Raw genomic sequence first — 21,214 nt, 5'->3', positions numbered from 1 at the left:
AAAGTAAGACATTGGCTGTAGTGTTAAAACTCCCATTGATTACTCAAAAGGTTAAAAAATTCGAAGAGAGTGAAGGTGCGAAAAAGGACTTTTAAAATGATCTTAGAGTTTTTGAAAGCGTCAGATTCTTCGTACTTTAAGTGGAAATCAATTAATCACACAATATTAGAACTTGCTTTTACACATTAATATGTAGTAATGAGTCGGACTCAATTTGATCCTTAACGCTGTCACACCTTTCAAAAATAGGCCGGTAGGTGACACCGCACCGGTGCTCTTATAGCCTTTGGTGAGCTGGTGTCGTGGGCCAGAGAGAATGGGCGCCAAGAACTTAGTTGATTTTAAAGTAGCCAAGTCGCTCAATGCTACTCAGAAGTAAAATAAATGGTTTTTAAAAAATTTGGTTTTAATAAAAAATATGAACTTAACAATTGGTGAAATTTTAGGTGATGTTGGTTACTTAAGTTTAAATGACAGGTTCGTTACCGTGTCACAGCTGTGATTGGTTTACAGAAAGACTATAAAAAAAAAGGGTTAAATATTAAAAATAATGATGATTAATTGAATTGAACTCAAGAGGAAGTTAATAAAATCAGGTTACAGGCCAGCGAGACTCTCGATGGAGTCTAGATAACACGCTGTCGGTGACGTCGATAGTACGACTCAGGCGGTGACGCAATTAAACAATAATATCGCAAAAAAAGGTACTTATCGCCGTCGGGAACGCTCCAGGTGCCCCCTGTCGTCTGGTCCGGGCTGGATGTGGCCGCTCGGGATGGTTATTATCGGGCGAGAAAGTCTCGGTTACTCCACGAGGTCGATCGGGGACTCAAGGCGACGGGCAAGGGTGTTACGGGCGTACCGGCGAGATTCGGGTAGTCGTTTGTGCGAGAGTCGTAGGCGTGCGTGCGAGAGTTGTAGGCGTCCGTGCGACCCTCTCTGAGGGTGGACGATACTTAATGCGGTTCTGGGGTTCTTAACCGCAAATACGGGACTTCAAATAGTACTAGGAAGTGCTTAGACGGTAAAAGGTAAGATAATACGTCTGCTTCCTTCGAAGCCCAAAACGGAAAAGCGAGTTGAAAGGCCACGAGGAATCGTAGGTGGCACTACCTGCGTTTTCGGGGATGATAAGAAGATTCCGACCTCTGCGCGAGTACCGCGGGCGTTCTCAATGTCGCACTTGTCAAAGGGTCGTGATTGACAGGTTATGTTTGTTTGTTATTGTTGGCGGACATCCGCAATAAACGTAAGTTGGTAAGTGGTACTGTTATTTAACATAGTAGTCGCGAGGGGGTTGATCTTGAAAACTAAAACGGTTGTTGTAGGGATTTAGAGAAAGGTAGGGAACCAGTCATGACGAATTCCTGGACTGGACCACATAAAGGGGCTTTAAACCACAACGAGTCGCCCTGGGTTCGGTGCGACGATACAAGAAGGAACGTGGGCTCTGAAATTCACCGGAAGGGTGCCAACACCTTCCGGAGGGACAGTCTGAAACGCTCAGGGGTGGTCTGCGCCTCACCAACCCCTTCCTGGCGAACACACGAAATTTTTGGGGCAAAGGCTTGATCCAACTTCCCCTAGGATTGGAGCCGAAGAAAAGATAAAGAAGATAAACGCGATAATAGTAAGTTTTGAACTGTGGAGACTTACTAGACTATTATTCATTTTAGGTTGAACACTGATGTCGTGTCAACGGTGGAAAAGTACCCAGGCATTTATGGGACTCCTAAATCGCCTCCCATACCAGCGGTGTCTCGCGTTTATCCCCTAATTCATAAAAATCTTAATAAATGACCTTGTTCTCATTTTAGAAACGTTACAACGCTACAAATAAAAATTAATGACATTTATGCTACTTTATTCACAAGGTTATAAACATTAAGTTTCAACATCAAACAAAATTTCCTTTTTTATATAAGATGGTAATAATGAAGCGCTCGACAAACATCGCAACACCTACCGCTGTCAAATTTAACAAGGAAGGTAATGACAACTCTTTTTTGATAAAAATGATTTCTATAAGCTGTTTCCAGATGATCCTCTCTGGATTCTTCGCGTCCTCTACCTCGATTCTTTCCAAAACGTTTTCGTAAAATCCTTAATTAAAATCATCTCCATCACCACCGCACTATTGTTACTTTTTCAAACTGTCCTCTTTTTGCAAAGGTTTGATTTTCGGTACTTTATCAAGTATTTTCCATTTTATGGCGTTTTGTTTTTTGTAAGTACGAATCGGGTTTGATTTTCACTACATATTTTCCTAGATTTTTTGTGCTGTTTCGACAATACCACTGATGGTAACGATGTATCAAGACCTAATTAGCAAATTAGAATACTGGAGTATGACCATGGCCAGTGTCGCCACCAGAAGAAGAATTCGTTTGGAAGCCCTATATTTCAACATTTTTGCTGTGGTGAACACAGTTTTGGCCTTATGCGGTGCATTTACATTCATGCAGCCAATAGACGGTGACAGCGATATTTTCTTTCCATTGGCTAGCATTGAGCAGTTTTTTCCAAAAGAGAAGAAAGTTTTATCTCTGATTGTTAGATTGAGTTGTATTCCGATTTCTTTAATGACGCCGGCTGTGTTTTACATGACTTGTTACGTCATAGGGCGTTTCCGCTTAGACTTTTATTTACTGTTTGATTTTTTAAGAGGGATAGATGATGGCTTTCAACACGAAAAAACGTTGTTTTATCTGATAGAGTATCAAGAAGCAGTTAACCGAAAATTGAGAGCTGCCATTCAGAGACACATCTATCTACATTCGTATGTGTTTTCTTCTGTTTCTTTTTCTTTTTATTATCTTTTTAGTATCGCAACGAACGTTGTACGTACACTAAATCCTCTGATAGTTCTATACAGCATCACCGGTGCTATTTTGGGCATCTGCGTCTTAATTTTTTGCTACACTGTAAGTACATCTGTATCTAACTTTGTAACTTGCTCAAAAGTATCCAGAATCCTTGTCGAGGGAATACCCAAGAATCTACTTTTTTGTTTTACCCGCAACACTGTGTTTCATTCACATTATATTGTCAGGACAGCTGGTGGAGGATGTCGTAAGATTTCGGCTTTTTTCATTTATTTCTTTTAATGGTTTTTGTAGTCAAACGAGTTGTGTTCACTGCTGTCAACAACAAATTGGTACAACTGGAATGCAGAAAATAAAAAGAATTATTGTATCTTTGTAATGAATGCACAGAAAATTCTTCAACTAACGTTTTCAAGATCTATGACAATAAATTATGATTTAGGGGTTGCGGTGGGTATTTAAAATAACAAAATTACATTTACAAAAGGGCTTTCTAGATTCTGAAACGGATATATTCTATGGGGTCTGTATTAAGCCAAATGTCACACACCAGCAATTGAACCAGCTACGTAGTTATGTAGTTAGTTCTAAAATAGCTATTTGTTTCTTTTACTTTGAGCCTAAAACTACACATTGCCGATTGAAAGAGTAGCTCCTTTGTAGCGCGGCAGCTTTGAAATAAAAACTGTGATTTTTGTATTTGATTTTCTGAAAATAATAACAAGCATTTTTTTTTACTTTGTGCTCGAAAAATGTCAACCGTACGTTGGTGAATTTACAATTTTTTTTAGTTTTGGCAAATTTGTTAGATTTTATTTTTTAGCAGTTATATCTTATAATATTGTACCCTATTGTATGGTGAAGGCTACATACAGCCTACGTACCCCAATTAAGTCATAAACACGGTATTTCAGTCCCCAAACTATAATCGCATTGTGGCTCCATGTCGCGGTCAAAAACTAACGTGTGAGCCACAATTTTTTTTTATGGAGCAGGCTTTGACTTGAATGAGGCACGTCCATGTTAGGTTCATACTACTTTAAGCGGTAAATTCAAATGCATGCACACGTCATATTATTTGATCGAGGTGACGCAGAGGTTAGGTTAATCAGTGTCTGTATCATGATGTGTAACGTTCATTTCAGTAATAAAACAAGAGATGTAGGTTTTATGTTGTACAGTAAATATTTTATTAAAGAAGGTGTGAAATATAGGCACAATCTTCATCTCTACACAAAAAAAGACACTCTTTTTTTAAGGGAATCGATCACATTTCGCAGAATCCTAGGTGTGTTGTTGATTTCTTCGATTTTGTTCACTATTCGTTGCTGCAGGTCATCGAGATCAATAATAGGGGTTTTGAAAATAGAATTTTTCAAATGTGGTCATAAGAAGAAATCACAAGGAGTTAAATCGTACGATTTTAGGGGCCATATGTTTTGTGTCCGTAAACTACTAATGCGGTCGTCAAAGAACTCCCGGAGAAATGCAATATTTGCGTTGGTGGTATGCAGACGAGCTCCGTCCTGTTGAAAATGACCTTCTTGGAGTTCATCTTCGTGCAGTAGGTTGATAAAAGGCATGGTATAATGAAATCTAAGGTATGATATTGCGCATCTACGGAGTGGGGAGTGACGTCACTCGGAGAGTAGACTGAGTTGTTAGGTCACATGTAAGGCACGAATTTGTCTTATTGGAATTTGTATTTATCCTGTTTCCAGCTTTTAACGATTTTCAAATTTTCTGCATTATATCTTTAAGTTAATTTGTTAATAAAATAACAATAATAATTAATACTAAAATGCGTTGTTCTATATTTAGTTGCAATAGTGACAGTGTGACGAGATAATTGTGGGTGATTTCGTGTTGTCGGTCTGATTCTCTTAATGTACAAAATGGCAAAACATTTCTGTGCAGAGGACTATGAAAAAAACTTAAAATACGAACTGTTAAATTATTTACCAAAGAAGGGAAGAAAATTAAAAGACGAAGCTGTTCCTTCTTTATTTTTTCTCAAAGGAAAATCACGCAAACCTTCAACAGCACGGGAAGAAAGAGCGTGCAAAAAAGATCAAGCCAAATTTGTGAAAAACATAATTGAAGCGGAGTACGTCGGTAACTCATCGCTAATAATTTTCTTACATTACTTTAATTTCTTTTTCATTTATGCAAAATATGAGGCCCTTATTTGTCGTAATTAATCAAACAATTCTCCTATGGTTGTATTCTTTACTGTTTTTTCTATTTACTTTAATCAAATTTTTATAGGGAACTTAAGATCGACCATAACACGACGGTAACGTTTGTTGACAGGGTGCCTTTAACTTCAAAATCTATCGGGTAAATTAACACTTTCACTTAATAAGGAAAATCTTTTTTTTTAGAAATCATTTTTGTGTTTGCATGTTTTGGAGTGTTGTCAAATAATCAGATAAACTTGACTTTTTGTTTCGATAGCGTGAACACAGCCTTCGAAAATGACTTGAAAGCAAAAGTAGATCTACTTAAAAGCGAAAATGACAAACTTAAGAAAATATTTTAGAATTAAAAAACTAAATTCAGTTTTAAAAGAAAGAAGAGATAAGATAAAAAGGAAAACGAAATTTGTGAAAATTATTAATTAATTTTGAACTAAGTTTGTTTTGTAGCTTCTGATTTATTTTTTCGGACTTGATAAAACTTTTTTCAAATTTAATTTATTGATTTTTTATGATCTTTGAAATGAGGGTAAAGAAGTACAGCATGGCTTACCAATTTCTGCAGATTAAAAGTAGTATGACATGTTATGTTGACAATTTTAATTTGAAAATTTTTTCGCATTATGCTTTCGAGGAGATGCAAAAAATACCATAATTACTTCAAAACCAAAATATTTTTTTTCTACATACTGAAAAAAATCACACCCTTGATTAGTTCTTTTGAATGATTCTGAACTGACATATCTACGTTCGTATGCTTAATAAAGTATTACCTCATTTCAACAAAATATTCACAAGCGACACTTACTTGTTTAAACTGCCTTTATTCAGCCTTACAATGAAAAACGAATTTTGAATTATTCTTTAATTAAATCGATGTTGCGTTAAACATTGTTTTTAATAATATTATTTAATCACACGAATATAACGCTTTTATTCCTGCTTTTAAGGCTATGTCCTACCCCGGCCGAAGTGCATAGGAAATAGCGCAAAACGCCATTACTTTTTGGGGCCACAAATTAAGAGTTGGAGTTTTCATTTTTTTTCTAAGTGTAGACAATATCGAAATGTACACGGGAAACTCTGTGATTTTCAAAAATTCTTAATAGATTTATTTAAAAAAAATAAAAACTGAAAAAACGCCATGTCGTTTTACGGGCACAGTTTTAGGAATTTTTGCTTGAACTACGACTTGATAAATAGAGAATTGTATTCTACACCCGGGAAACTCCTTGATTTTTTTCAATTATGAATAGTTTTTTTAGAAAAAAATATAATGTAATGTAAAAATGGTCCCCAATTTTCTAAAAGTCGGCAACCAACACTTCAAAATACAAATGATTTACAACCCCTCACAGCAGGGGTCTCTAATCCTAATGACGGTTCGACGACTACGGCTCGACCGAGTCGGGATTGACCATTGGAACCCCAACCAGATATATAAACCTACTCACTACCGAGAGCTAAAGCTCATGAATCCCTTAACATTTTAATCTCATTCTTATCAAGACTATTATTACTAAATTTACTTGCCAGGCATAAAGCTGGCCCAATTACCAACGAACGAAAATTGTAATTATCAATTAAATTACACTCAATTAAAAAAATAAAGAAAATGAATTATAATAAGAAGAATTATAATACCCCACTTTTTTTTTAAATTACCTAGTTTACCCCTTCAGATTGACACATTTCTAAGAAGTAAAATTCTGGTTTGCTAATGTTATTTGCAATCAGTGTTTACAAATATTTAATACTTTTAAAATAACAACTTCTGAGTTAAAAAAACCTTATCTTTCGTATAATTGAGATGCACTCTTGTTTTGAGACGTCAAATTTTGAATTATCTTTTGGATCTCAAAGTCTATCCTTTGGATTTCAAAAATATGTACCTAATAAGTAATTCAGTAATCGCTATGCTTTTTCCATCTGTTAGACTTGATCTTTATTGATTTATCGACTATAAATTCCAACTCGAATATAAGATACATATTTCAATTTTCGAGATGCAAAAATAGTAAGGTAGTAAGGCTAAGTATTTTTTTTGACCCAAGATTTTTATTGTTTGTTAGTTTGTTGCGAATTAATCTCATATTTTCCAAAGCGATGAAAATAAAAAATAAATAAATAAACAAAAAAATAAATAACAACACATACACCCGCGGACACAAAATCTTAAACGTCACTTTTCTGACGTTTCAAAAATTTGAGTGTAGTCTGTGCTTTATTGTCATTGCCATTACTGACGTTTAAAACATCAAAGTATTGACAAGTTGACAATTAAGAATTATCAAGACTGAAACGAATAAAATTAGAATATTATCTTTGGTACAGAGCGGTATGATCTACAATCAGTTCCTTGCAATATTGAAAACACTGAAAATTTTGAAATTAAAAAATTATAACTCAAAATTGACAGAACAAAAAAGTAAGGTGGCATATTTTAAGTGGGGTTTTACACCATGTGACAATTAAATGACATTGACGTCTAAGATTTTTTGTCCGCGGCTGTATATGTACAGGTGTCCGAAAAGTGGCACACCATCTTGAAAGGAGGTAATTGGGTGGTCAGCAGAGTACCAAAATTTTTTTTAAAAAAGTGCAGACTATTTTTGCAGGAGGACTAAAAGAAAATTAGGAAAAAGAAAACATTGCTGAACTGTTCCCCCAATAATATAAATTTCTAGTATTCAAAGCCATAGGAACGTCGGTGTTGTATTGTTGGCGTTAGTCAGGTCGGTTCATGAACGAGTAATGTAACTATGGTTTCAAGTGAACGATGCCACACTGATAGAGATTGTTGATTACAAAATCTTATAAACAGTTTTCTGGGATTTTTAACAAGTTTTTTTGTTTTTTTTTACACCATGCCTTTGCGTAAAATGTCCTTTAGGTAAAAAATTCTTTTGAACGTAAAATTTCTGCACAGAAATCGTTAATTTTGGCATTAAACTTTTCCTCTTTAATCCATCAAAACTCGAAAAATTGGAGACATGATTTTTTTAACATTTTTCCGGTGATCTATGGCATTATGATACAGTATCACAGTGGTGCGCTACTTTCCAGACCTCACCCTCAGTTGGGTTTGTTTCTTTTGATTCTGTCATCTGAAGTGTCGGTTAATCACATTTTAAAGACAATTTAATATAATACTTAGAATTCTTCTAGAACGATGGATTAGCTTTCTTGCTTTTAAGATTCTACCTGAAAACTGGTAATGACTATGGTTTCTTCGCAAACCTCACTCTAATTTCTCTACCTGTCAAAGCACATTTACACAGATTTTAAAACTAATTTTGTTTTCCGAAATAGTTTACCTGAAATATTTTGTTTTATTTCGAAGTGCTCAAAACATACATGCGCCAGATTTTTAAATTTGTTGCAATGGATTTTATTAATAACAGCGTAAACATTGAAGCAAAAGAAATAACAAGATGGGAAAACATCTTTATTTTATTCTTTTTAATTTATTATCATTAATGATAATTTTTTCAATACATTAAATTAATTTCGAGGGACATCGTATTTCGAAATAAGAAAAATCTATGAAACAAACTCTGAACCAAGGCAAACTTATCTGCCTGGTTTATTGCTGTACTGCGGTAGAAAATATGCTAATTTTACAGACGATTTTCACCCTTATGGATGATTGGCATGTGTCAAATGGTTAGTATGTTGGGTTGCATATTTTTCAAAACACGAATTTTAGTTGAGGGGTAGAACAGCCTTAAGCACCGTACAATGGCAATTCTTACAACTGCTACTCTCCGAGTGACGTCACTGCGCGAGCTGGACGCGTTCGGGTTGCCTGAGTATCATATCTTAGAAATCTTTATATCATGGATAAAAGGTGTCAAAATTTCTAACCTATATCGTTCGGCGTACAAATTTCCTAAAATTTGTCAAAGTTGCTGTTATTTTAGATTTGACTGTAGTGACGTGATTCTCACAGCTCCACATTCTCATGTTTTGTGAGTTTATGTAGCCCGAAACATGAAACCACGACTCGTCAGTAAACATCACTTTTTCCATTTCCTCATTGTTGTGAAATCGTTCAATGAATTGGTGACAAAATTGAACTCTTTAAGGCTTATCGACTTCTAAGATCGCGTGGGTAGCTTGTAAGCTTGTAAGGATACAAGTTTAAGTCTTCTTTAAGAATCCACCTGGTAGTACGACCATACGACAGGTCAATTTCCTGTTGCAAGTGGCGAATTGATGTACAAGGACGCTCTTCCATACTGTTTCAACTGCTTCCTCATTTCTCACGCGTGGCTTTCCACTACCCTTCTTGCGGTTAAGACTACCTGTTTCTCTAAACAACTCCACAAAACGCCGAACAGAAACACGGAAATTATCATATGGGACAGCTTGATTTAGATCCTCAATAAAAAATTCGTCGTAAGCGTCTTCAGTTGAATAAACCCATATGCCATCAACTTTTCTACCATTTCTCAAGTATATTTCAACCATGAGTCTTTTTTGTTCGGCAATAAACACGAAAGCCATTGTGTTTTAAATCAACTTGTCAAATCCAAATGACACTTTAAATGAATTTTGCTTAGACATGACTCCTATGTTTGTCTCACTCGGTCATGGTCAAATCCATAAAAAAAATTGTGGCTCACACACGTTATAAGTAATAGTTATTTATGTATTAAGGGCATAATTAAAAGATTATGGCCCGCAGAAATGTTTAAAGCCCGACGAAGGAGGGCTTTTAATTTCCCGATTGCCATAATCAATTATGCCCGTGGTACATACAACGTTTTATTCTATTTTATAATTTCTATAATATTCAAGAATCAGTAGTTTCTTGCAAGCGCTTGTGACGATGCAAATTTTAGTGCTGTGTTGATAGTTGGCTATTTTGATGTTGTTATGGACACTGCTGTAAACAATTTTTTCAAAATGGAAATTGTCGAAGCAAACAACGTTTACTCTGAAGAGATTTTAGACGAATTTGAAGCTGCTCAAGGAAAACTGATTCCCCAGAAATCAAAGGATTTGTATGTGAAAGAATATGACAAGTTTTGCGAGTGGCGGTGCACGAAAAACTCAGGCAGCAACTGTGATGAAAAACTGGTGATGGCATACTTGTCTCAAATGGTAATAAGTTGCATTTAAATAACTGATAATCAGCAAATTATTGTGCTTCCTTTGTAGTCAAAAATTTACAAACCTTCCTCCCTGTGGTGCATCTATTCGAAGCTCAAGAAAATGATAAAAATTAAAGAAAACGTTGACATATCAAGGTTTCTGATTATTACTGAATATATGAAGAGTAACTCCGTGGGTGATGAAGGGAAGAAGTCTTGGGTATTTCAGCAAAAAGAAATACAGGAGTTCATGGTAAAGGCACCCGATCTTGTGTATTTTTGTTGGTCAAGGTAAACCGGCTTTTCTTTACTTCTCATATCCAAATTTAATAAATTGTGTATTCCAGGTTGTTACTGCTTTCGGGATATTCGGAGCCTGTCATCGTCAAGAGCTGCACGACTTAACCATTCAAGATGTGACAACTGAAGGATCAGTCTTACTAGTGAAAATTTGTAGGACCAAAACTTATACTTCTAGGCAGTTTACAATAGTCCCAAACGATGGTCCCATGGATTATATAGCTTTGTACAACAAATACGTTGCTTTACGACCTAAATATGTGAAAACTAACAGTCTGTTTTTGTCGTATCACAATGGCAAGTGCACTTCGCAGCCGGTAGGAAAAAATACTTTCGGGAAAATGCCTTCAAGAATTGCTGAATTTCTGAAGTTACCAAATGCAAATAAATACACAGGACATTGTTTCCGCAGAAGTGCTGCAACCATTTTAGCTGAATCCGGCGGTGACACCAGATCTTTGAAGCAATTGGGTGGATGGCGATCTGACAAGGTAGCCGAATCTTACGTAGAAAATTCTCTGCAGAACAAAATCAAAATTGCTCAGAACATCTGCGGGGGAGCTTCAATTAACATACCACAGACAAATGAAGGGTCTGTTAGTTTAGGTGTTGGTTCATGTAATCTTACAATTGCAAATCCTAGTAATTGTACTTTTAATTTCTTTAAATAAATAACATGATTGTATGATTTTCTTTAACAATAAATGTTCGATTACAAAGCTTGTTTGAACACCATAAAAATCAAATTGCTTGGCGAATTTTGATTAATCTGTGCCATAATGCTCAAATTATGCGCGCATTCGGTGCTTATAAACAAGATTACAACCGAAAATAGAATAAAATTCTATTATACGTACTATTGTATAATATAACTTATTACCGAAAACTTGGACACTCCTGCAGAATCAAAAAAAAATGTTTAATTAAATTTCACAGTCACTGTTTCGGTAGAAGAAATCATTTTCGACGCATTCACTAGATTTCGAGCGGCACACAGAAAAAGGCGCCTTTTCGTCGTCTTTTGCGCTGTCCATTTTGACAAGAAAGCGGTTCGAACTGTCTAAGCTCAGCCAATCGACCACTACAAATTTGCACAGAAAGACGCGACGTCAAGTGCAAGATTCAGTATGACTCAGTTTACCCTTCTTCACTTATGGACAAAGAGCAGTCGGTCTAAAACGGAAAACGGATACGTGATGTTGAACAGTTATAAAAGAAACAGTCAGCAATCCTGACATTGAAAGATTTTTTAGGAAAGAATTTATCCAATTTCGAAGAGAACCCTAAAATTCTAGATTTTCTCGTTTATACAGCGTGAATCCGAATAAAGCGCAAATATTTTAACAATAATATCAGACAGAACAAAAATGTTTGTTTGAAATAACTAGGGCTCTCAAAAGAGCCAATCTTTATCCACATTTCTCGACATTACGAATACTGCTAAACTGACGGGGACATTTTTTGCCACTTGTTCATTAGTGTGATTATTTCCAACTTTTCGATGGCTTGGACTGACTGGTCAACACTTCAGTGGTGCACAGAGATTTTTGCATAAAACTTTAAACATTTTTTTTCTCAGAAACATTAATGTTTTGTAACACGAAATTTGCGCACCATTTTAAAATGCCGTGCCTGTTATTGTAGTTAACATCTTTGCACTTTATTCGGGTTCACCCTGTATACAGGTTGTATTAAAAATGTGGCACTAACTGGGTACAATGCAGTAGAAAGAAGCTAAAAACATGATCCCAAAATTAAGTGTTTCTCTTTTAAAAATTAACAAACTTACTGGCTTTAAAGTTTTTCAAATTACGTGAAAATTCATAACGGCAACATTGTAAAGTTTTCATGGAAACATTAATATTGTAATGGCACGATTTGAATTTAAAAGTACCGCCGCCGCGGGGAGGAAGTGACACCGTCACCCGCCCGCCTAGCGGAAGATACGGAAATGGATGTTGACCAGTGGAGATCACTTCCGCCTAGTACTCCAAACAGAGCAGGTCGTCTTTGTTTGAGTGGTGCCGCCATTGTTGAAAAACAATTCTTTTGTAGTGACTTCGCGCTACTGCTTTTGTTTTTTTTGTGCATTGTTTGTTTTGTTTTGTTTCTTTTAGTTTTGTTTTGCATGCGTTAACATTTAGTGTTTTTTTTATTAAATTGTAAACGTTAGTGTAAGTGGGTAAAAACGTTGCCGGTAAGCTAACGTTGAAAAGGTATGTAAAATGATAATTTGTTTTTCGGTCGGGAAAGCTTTGATTGTTAGCAGGTTTCTGGGAGATTTTCGTGTCCAAATGTTAAAGGAAATGGGGTTGAAGCGTGGGTGGTACTCCCAGGAAACTTGTTACTTTCTCTTGTATTTGTAATTATGTGATTAAATACTTAACGTTGGGGGGGCGCATATCGGTTTTCGAGGACTTTTCCAAATTTGCATGTTTCAGAATGGGCGTGGGAAAAAGCGCGTCAATTCTGGCGCGTCGCTTCGGTTTGGGGGCGCCATTTTGAGCGCGTCCTAAATAATAATAATAATAATAATAATAATAATAATAATTTATTGACGCCACTAATAGCCATTACATAATCATACATTTAACATTTAACAAATAACCAGAAAGAACACAACATAACATAACATTACAACATTGTTTTTAACTTAGACTTAAAAATTTCAATTGAGTTATACCGAAACAAATCAATATCTGCATCATTGCAAGACTGCAATAGTATATTTATTGGAGAAAACTTAACATAATTTTGTTTAAAAATCTTAATGTGAAAAACAGGCACCGATCTACTCCTATAGCAATATCATCAGCATCAGTATAATTATTTAAAACATTAAAAATAAAACAAATACGCATGTATTGTCTTCTTAGATCGAGCTTGGGCAGTTGTAAATAACTAAGAGCCATATCATAATCTGACAATAAAGCTCTTGGAAGTTTCCATTTAATGAACTTAAAAAATTTATATTGCACGTTCTCAATTCTGTCGATGTGAACTTTATAAAACGGTGACCAGATCACACTGCCATATTCAAGAATGGGCCTTACCAAGGTCATGTACAGAATTTTTATTGTACTGATGTTCTTGAAATCGCGACAATATCTTTTGACACATCCTAATACTTTGTTGGCCTTACTTATCACATGGTCATAGTGATAAGTGAAACAAAGTTTTTATCAAGAAAGATTCCAAGATCTTTAACAATTGTCTTAATTTGAATTTGACATTCATTTAATGTATAAATAGGTAAAGTAGAGACCATTTTCCTACTGAAATTAATCACACAACATTTGTCAATATTTAGAAACATATGATTGACTTTGCACCAATTATTTAAAGCATCAAGATCGTTTTGCAAAAGTTTGACATCATTTGGGTTTTTAACAACGGTAAAAATTTTCAAGTCATCAGCAAATAGGCAATAGTTGCATTTGAAATTTAAACTTATATCATTAACAAACAGAACAAATAAGAAAGGCCCAAGGATAGAACCTTGAGGAACACCTGAAGGTACACACTCTACAACCGAAAAGTGAGCTCCAATTTTGACTTGCTGCGCTCGTGAACATAAATAACTCTGAAACCATTTTAGCATTTTGCCAGTGACTCCAAGTGCAGCTAATTTTTGTATTAAAACAGAATGGTTGACTTTGTCAAAAGCTTTGGCGAAGTCAGTATATAGAGAATGCACCTCCATACCGTCACTCTTATAGTTTCACAAATAAAATTGACATAAGGAAACAAGTTGGTAATAGTAGACCTTTTATCGAAAAAGCCATGATGTTTGTTAGAGATTAATTTTTTGAAGATGGAAAATAATTTATTAAAAATGATGGACTCAAATAGTTTAGCCGGTACTGAAAGAACTGAAATAGGTCTATAGTTTTCAATCGTAGATCGTAGGCCAGATTTATTAACAGGAACAACATGTGCATGTTTCCAGACTGATGGAAACGTGCTGCTTAGTAAGGATTTATTAAACATTACATAAAGTGGTAGTGCCAAGGATACTTTAAGATTCTTAAAAAATTTAGATGGTAACCCATCAGGACCGGGTCCTTTGTTTTCGTAAAGCATTCTCAACATCTGATGCAGTGATACTAATTGTTTCAATATTAATAACATTGTCATATACAAAATACATTTGACATTATTATCAGTAACGTACACACTAGAAAAATATTTAATAAAACTATCACAAACAGCCTCAATATCATGAAGCGCAGTATTGTTAAAATTCATTGGTAGCGGAAAACTATTATCAACTGATTTATTTCGTATAAATTTCCAGAAAGATTTTGGATCATTAGACAGGTTAATTTCAGTTCGAACCAAATATTCATCATATGCACCAGCTATTCTTTTCTTACAGTCACGCCTTAAATTATCAAATACAGAATAATCCAAAGTCTTACCCGACATCTTATATTTCTTGTGAGCGGCCTTTTTTAATTTAATTAATTTTATTATCTCAGTGTTAAACCAACGAGGAAACTGAGAAGCTGATGATTTACATAGTAATGGTGTAAATAAGTTACGAGCAAAATATAAATAATTATAAAAAATATTAACAGATTCATTAATGTCCAATTTTTTTAAAATTAAAGGCCACGCAATATTAGACAAATACCTATCAATAGCTATATAATTAGCATTATTATAATCATAAAATCATTCATTTTTGTTAAATAAAACATGATTATTTCCTATTTCTAGAGTGACTGTAAATGTAGGATGACAGTCATCTGGTTTAATTAATGGACTACAAAGTGACGTAACAATATCAAGACAATTCGAGAAACACAGGTCAAGAGTATTTCCATAGACATTCTTGAAACCACTAAATTGACTAAAACATAGACTAAAATATGTATCACAGACGATGATTTCACTTGGAAGACTTGTTTTGATAGGAATAAACGTTGTTGTATTTTTTTTTATTTTCTATATTTTGTAACAAGTCGTACGATGCCGCGATACAAAAATTCTTGTTCCTTTTTTTGTCGTTCAAGAAAGGAAGAAAGAAGAAGAAGGCCCAAGTCGTCATGTATGTCTTGTCTGTTTCAGCCGATACCACGCGGGACTTTGATTTAGGTGATTTATCGTAATGATCAACGGTCGATATTAGAGTGTGATTGCTAAAACCGTCTTTTGTTTCCCGCGAGAGTGAGAATGTGGAGGGAATGAGTGTCATTGGTCGTTCGGTTTTCAGCGGCAAATTCAAACGCTTTATCTTTTCGGGTGTCCGTATTCTGACTGGAGGCCTTTGAGGTACTCCCACAGTGGAGTGTTGCGGGTGCTAGTCGGCCGGGTTCGCCCGGAAACGCCGTCGCCCGTAAACCCAGTCCCGGGTGTATTTTATTATCCGAAAATTCCAAAGATGTGATGATGATCTAATGTGCTATGATTTGGACGAAAACTGAGAAGAAGAGGCAGGCAGACCGCAATACGACAATCAACTTGCAATGCATTTCAAATTTCTCGCAAATCCAAACCAAATCGTACAGACACGTTACTACGCTTTCATAATTGTAATTTTCTTGTTCAAATTATTGTAATCCTTGTAATCGTTTTTGAAAAGATCGAGGATTATGGGTAGCTAAGTAGTTGACTGTGAAGGCTAGGTTTTTATCTCACTGGGTTTTTAGTCCAGCCAGTCTTGTAATGAGTGGTGGTGTTCATGTAAATTTTGTTTTTACTTTTGTTTTCCATGACTTTAGACGAGTTTCGTACGTTTTGACTAAACACACTCACGTCAGGTCTAACGGTCCGTTGCATGACTAGTTTTTCATTTTCGATATTCTAAGTCACTATCTACACTAATTTTCCAAAGCAAATAACATCAAAGATGAACGTTTACTAATACAGCTATACTAATCCAACCCATTTGTTGTTTTATTTCACTCTTCCGTTTGTGTCGCTTTTGCCCGTTACACTAAAGAACCGAGGCCCGTTTTTCCAAATTTCTTTAGTAATTTTGTTTTTCTCAAACACAACGTAGGTCCTAACCATTTTTGACGATCACAGCTAAACTTTGGATTTTAAATTTCGCGGTCTTTTAGTGCCATTTTTAAATATATGTTTTGTGTGCATGTTAATAATTTTAGCGGGCCTTTTGGGTTATTACAATATCCTTATTAATAATTTCCACTATTTTCTCTTTTTGTTACAGAGACGTCACATTTTTAACAATTTTAAATTGCCGCCAAAAGATTAGGTTGTCCAACTAAACTCACTAGAAATTAAATTCCATTCCACAATGACTGCTTTTCTACCAACGTCACAGGTTAAACTTCAGGCAACGGCCATACCACGTTGAATGCACCGCTTCTCGTCTGATCAGCGAAGTTAAGCAACGTCGGGCGCGGTCAGTACTTGGATGGGTGACCGCTTGGGAACACCGCGTGTCGTTGGCTCCTTTTTTTCACAACAATAATCGGGACGAAATTTTAATTTTATTGCTAGCCTTGCATGTAATGTCGCGTCGACATTGTTCTCTGAAATAAAACAGTATATTTTATATTCTGTGATCAAAAACAATCTTCAATTTGCTTTAAAATTTCAAGTCATGTCTTTGAATTTTTTCTATAAATCTTTAAAAAATTTCCTTTTTCTCATGTTTGCTACTTTGAGAAATTTATCGTTTTTCTTGAAGATTTTATCTGACAACTCAAAAACGAGGCATTTTTTAAAACGTTTTCAAATTTATTTAAATTATAAAAAAACTTGACCAACATAATTTTTGTCAATTATTATCTTCCATTCTGATCAGTGAAACCATGTAGAAACGGGAGATTATCAAAGAATCATAATTTTGTGAGTATTAAATAGATATTTACATAACAAGTACGGAAAGTGACCAATTTCGCACGAGGCGCCAGCCGAGTGCAGATATTACACGAGTGCAAGAAAGACACTTTCCGACGAGTTATGTACACTATTTTTTCTACGACCTTTCATCATCAGGAAGAAACCATAAGTTTCGACAATAGTTCATTTCTTATTTATTCTAAATGCCATTTTTCTACAACCTCATAAAAAAGTGACGTATTTCACATATTTAGATGGTTTATGTTTTTGTACATTCATTTCCGAAAGTAAAAGTCACTAGTGTGATATGAATATATCCGCACAGACCTGTCAAAACTGATTTGTCAAAAACGACCTAACCAACTCATTTTTACCATTATGCATGTTGTTTTAGAGTGAATCGTCTAGATATTTGAGACAAAAATTCAGAAGTTACATTTGTATTTGAAAATAACTGTCAATTTTGACAGGTCTGTGTGGATATATTCATATCACACTAGTGACTTTTACTTTCGGAAATGGATGTACGAAAACATCAACTTTCGGAGTCATTTAACCGTGTGGAAAATGTCCCTTTCATATGAGGTCGTAGGAAAAGAAACTTGTCGATCATGAATTGTAAACGTCAAATTAACATTCAATTGACATCTTCGGAAACACTAGATTTACAAGCGCCCTGGACGTTTACACACGGCGTGCGGTAAAAATTGCCCAAATCGTCTGCTCTTCACATGCGTTTATAAATTAAAATCACTTTACCATAATGAAGATTGATCACCAAAGAGGAATCTACCTAAATTATTATCTCAATTAAGACAATATTTCTATTTTTAAAGTAAAATTAAAACGTTTTTCATACAGCGCCATCTTGTGTACTTTTTGTGCACCAACTACAAAATTGACAGATGATGAAATTTACAAATGTCAGATGTGACAGTTCTCATAAATTTTGAAAAATCCAATTATTTAAATTAAAATTTTTCGGCCAAAAAGTTTAATACAACTCTTGTGCGTTAACCATTTTACAGCGCTCAATCATTAAAGCACTCCGGCTAAAGTTTTGCAGATAGAAATTGGTTTTTATGGCAGCGAAATAAAAATTATCTAGTCATTACCACAGCCCTCCGAGAGCTGACCGTACCCACAATAAATCATATTGTTCCGATATTCCACAGGGCCGGGATTGTTTACACGCTGAGAGTACTACCTGCGTGCTACGTTGTAATAGTAAGAGTTGGTGCCATCATTCAACAGATAATAGTGAAACGGCAAAAATTTGTCACCAATTCTGCTACAGATTAATGACGACAATATTTAATATTTCTAAATGCATTATCAGATCATTAAGAACCAATAATAAATACAGGGTGTCCCAGAACTCGCGCCCCATATAGCAAGGGAGGGTGCCGACAGCAATACAGATGGTAAATTTCAAAACAAAAATTGTCTAAGATTAATAGTATTCAAGAACTGATAAAAAGTTGATAACCAATCCCGAAAGCTTATTCGAGAAGTGGAGTAAAAGGCCATCCCAATTTCCTAGGCAACGAGAGTCTAATATTCATCTGACCAATGGATGATAGTACGTGTCCATAGTTACCAATTTTCAAATTCTGTTCAGCTTCAGGATTGGCTACAGTTTTTTTGTCTTATCTCGGTTATTTTTTGAGTTGAAATATTATAGTTTCGAAATTTTGGTTCAGAATTGTTGTCTCCTTAAGCCCTTTTTCTCTGGGGCGCGAGTTCTGGGACACCTGTATAAGTAGGTAGTCTAAAGTAGCTACATACCAAAGATCAGACTGTATGAATGATCCAAGATTACAAAAAGTTACTTATTTTTTCAAAGTAGGTGAATTTTAAAATTTTGCGTTAATATTACGCTTTACTACACAATACGGACCTGGGCAAGACCAGCAGCATATTATTTATGACAGTAGGGTAATATTTGCGGTATTTCTCCATTGTTGGCGGCACAATGGGACCCACCATAAAAACCAATTTCTATCTGCAAAACTTTACGCCGTCGTGCTTCAAACTGATTTCGCGCTGTAAAATGTAAGTTACCACACGCGACTGTAAATAACTATTTTTACAAAATCTTCCAAAGTTAAAAAAACCTAAAAATTACTCCATTTTCTCTGTCTTGTAACTTTTAAATAGCAAGAAATATTAATAACTTTAACATGGCGTTAGAAAGCAAATATTCCACCTTTGTAATGACGTAAAACCAACTTAGAAGTTCTATGCAAAAAAGTGTCAAATTTCGTTTTTAAAAATTTGTTATCAGTTTTCATTATCAAATATCTTGGCAAAAACTTCTATAGTTCGTGGACCTACGTTAAAAATTCAAACGGTTTTGAATTCCGCCAGAAATTCTGCATAAAAAGAGCACTAATAATTGAAGTTTCTACTGCTAATCAACAAGATATTAACCGTCAATTATCTAATTTCTAGGTGGGAAAAACAATCATTTTTTGACTTTCAAAAAGGTAAGATTGGGTTTTTAGGTAGAAAGACGTCAGAAAAACAATAGCGAAAACCGCTTCTTTCTATTTGCCTTAGTTTCGGAGTTATCGAGGTTTACATTTCGGAACTAAAAATTCATTATCCATAACTTCAAACGCTTCTAACTCAGTTATTTGTAAATATACTGTCACGTTGGCCGATAAATCAAAGTCTCACTTTTAACAATAACAATTTATTGTGCACTCTGAACACTCTCGATTCACAATTCACAATTATTCCACTTTACAAGACTTTCAAATTCTTGACTATTTACATCCTATCGCTATTGCCTTATATACAAATATTCCCCTACCATTAGCCCAATGCTGGAGCGCTGCGAGAATATTCGGGAGTTCCGCGTATGACTCAGAATTATTCCACGAACCGCTCGCTCTAGAAGCTTCCAGAATCTTCTCGTAAAGGGCCCCACAAACCTCGTTCTTGCACGACGTGTTTGAACGACGGTTTCGACGGTTGGAACGAAACGGTCGGAAAAACCGAGGTCTGTGGGCCAAATCCGTCGTGTTGAACCGACAGTTTTACCCACAGACCTCGGTTTTTCCGACCGTTTCGTTCCAACCGTCGAAACCGTCGTCCAAGAACGAGGTTTGTGGGGCCCTTAACGCTAAAATCCTAACGGTAAATTTCAGTTTCGAAGCAACTATGCATCGGTCTCACTCGTCTCACTTCTAGGTAGGTAAAGTTTGGGGTATGGTCAAATCGAGGGTCAGATCATAAAATACAGTGAAATCTCTGTTGAGCGGACACCGCTGGGACTGTGACAATCTGTCCGCTTAAGGCGAGTGCCAAGACTTGTCGCTGGTCAGAATTCGAGCTGAGCTGTCACATCGGGAAGGTTGTCAAGCGGTCCCTCTGTTTACAACACCCCTTACTGTGCTATCGTAAAGTGATTGTAAAATAATAAATGCTTATTTTGTCTCTGTCTGGTAGAAATACTTTTTCATGGGTAAAATAATATGAATAAAAAACTTTTATTTTAAAATTGTAAGTACATCAGTACGTTGTTCAAAAAATAATTAGTCAAATAATAAATAGATCAAACTATTATTTAATATTAGAATGCCAAACAGAAATTTTCTAAAAAAAACTAAACTTATCTCTTTTATGTTTAATTTTATTTGTTTTCAAATAGATACGTATTTGGTATGAAGGTATACTCAAAAGATACAAAATACATAGTATAATAATGTGTATAATATGTACATGTTAGTAAGTATTTATAAGAAAAGTGGTATTTACATAATAGGTACTTATTTACAATATTGACAATTAACTAGTACATAGGTAATACAAACTCAATGACGGCGGATCGGAATAGACAATCTTTGTTTCCTAGAGTCAATTAATTCCAGCAACATGTGATCAAAATAAAACTTAATCAATTTTGGTTCCATTTTTTTTCCAAAAAGTTGTGTCTTCATAAATATAGTCAAATTTCATATCACTTTCT

At 35.2% G+C, this 21,214-nt stretch overlaps 1 protein-coding gene, 3 long non-coding RNA genes and 1 other non-coding gene across 7 annotated transcripts; all 5 read left to right on the top strand.

Annotated features, from left to right (window-relative positions):
- The first annotated feature begins 781 nt into the window (after window positions 1–781).
- Window positions 782–2,129, top strand: LOC148176826 (uncharacterized). 2 transcript variants are annotated; one of them, XR_015769840.1, is made up of 4 exons: window positions 782–1,249; window positions 1,329–1,630; window positions 1,677–1,989; window positions 2,040–2,129. It is a non-coding gene; the product is annotated as an uncharacterized LOC148176826 (long non-coding RNA). The 2 variants fall into 2 exon arrangements; XR_015769839.1 differs by lacking the exon at window positions 2,040–2,129 and having other exon boundaries at window positions 806–1,031; window positions 1,104–1,257; window positions 1,677–1,856.
- A 612-nt stretch (window positions 2,130–2,741) lies between these two features.
- On the top strand, window positions 2,742–3,434 carry LOC148176825 (uncharacterized). Of its 2 annotated transcripts, XR_015769845.1 has the most exons (4): window positions 2,742–2,924; window positions 2,965–3,072; window positions 3,120–3,275; window positions 3,323–3,434. It is a non-coding gene; the product is annotated as an uncharacterized LOC148176825 (long non-coding RNA). The 2 variants fall into 2 exon arrangements; XR_015769844.1 differs by having other exon boundaries at window positions 2,742–3,072.
- Window positions 3,435–6,883: 3,449 nt separating this feature from the next.
- On the top strand, window positions 6,884–11,015 carry LOC148176824 (uncharacterized). The gene is made up of 3 exons (XM_088033110.1): window positions 6,884–10,132; window positions 10,190–10,413; window positions 10,470–11,015. Exons 1-3 carry the CDS (start codon window positions 9,905–9,907, stop codon window positions 10,525–10,527), a joined length of 510 nt encoding a protein of 169 aa, XP_087889236.1. The 5' UTR covers window positions 6,884–9,904; the 3' UTR covers window positions 10,528–11,015.
- Window positions 11,016–16,725: 5,710 nt separating this feature from the next.
- On the top strand, window positions 16,726–16,844 carry LOC148176823 (5S ribosomal RNA). Its single transcript, XR_015769879.1, has one exon. It is a non-coding gene; the product is annotated as a 5S ribosomal RNA (ribosomal RNA).
- Window positions 16,845–19,691: 2,847 nt separating this feature from the next.
- Window positions 19,692–20,478, top strand: LOC148176822 (uncharacterized). Its single transcript, XR_015769849.1, has 2 exons — window positions 19,692–19,727; window positions 20,394–20,478. It is a non-coding gene; the product is annotated as an uncharacterized LOC148176822 (long non-coding RNA).
- Window positions 20,479–21,214: the final 736 nt, after the last annotated feature.

Source organism: Gnatocerus cornutus, chromosome 3 (assembly GCF_029298725.1).
Source record: "Gnatocerus cornutus isolate USDA-ARS CGAHR chromosome 3, icGnaCorn1.1, whole genome shotgun sequence".
NCBI lineage: Eukaryota > Metazoa > Arthropoda > Insecta > Coleoptera > Tenebrionidae > Gnatocerus > Gnatocerus cornutus.
This window is presented reverse-complemented; position numbering and strand designations above follow the sequence as displayed.

Coding starts and splice junctions, on each gene's coding strand:
- LOC148176824 (XM_088033110.1), top strand. CDS start 9,905: ATGGACACTGCTGTAAACAATTTTTTCAAAATGGAAATTGTCGAAGCA. Junction 10,133..10,189: donor TGGCATACTTGTCTCAAATG/GTAATAAGTTGC, acceptor CTTCCTTTGTAG/TCAAAAATTTACAAACCTTC. Junction 10,414..10,469: donor GTGTATTTTTGTTGGTCAAG/GTAAACCGGCTT, acceptor TGTGTATTCCAG/GTTGTTACTGCTTTCGGGAT.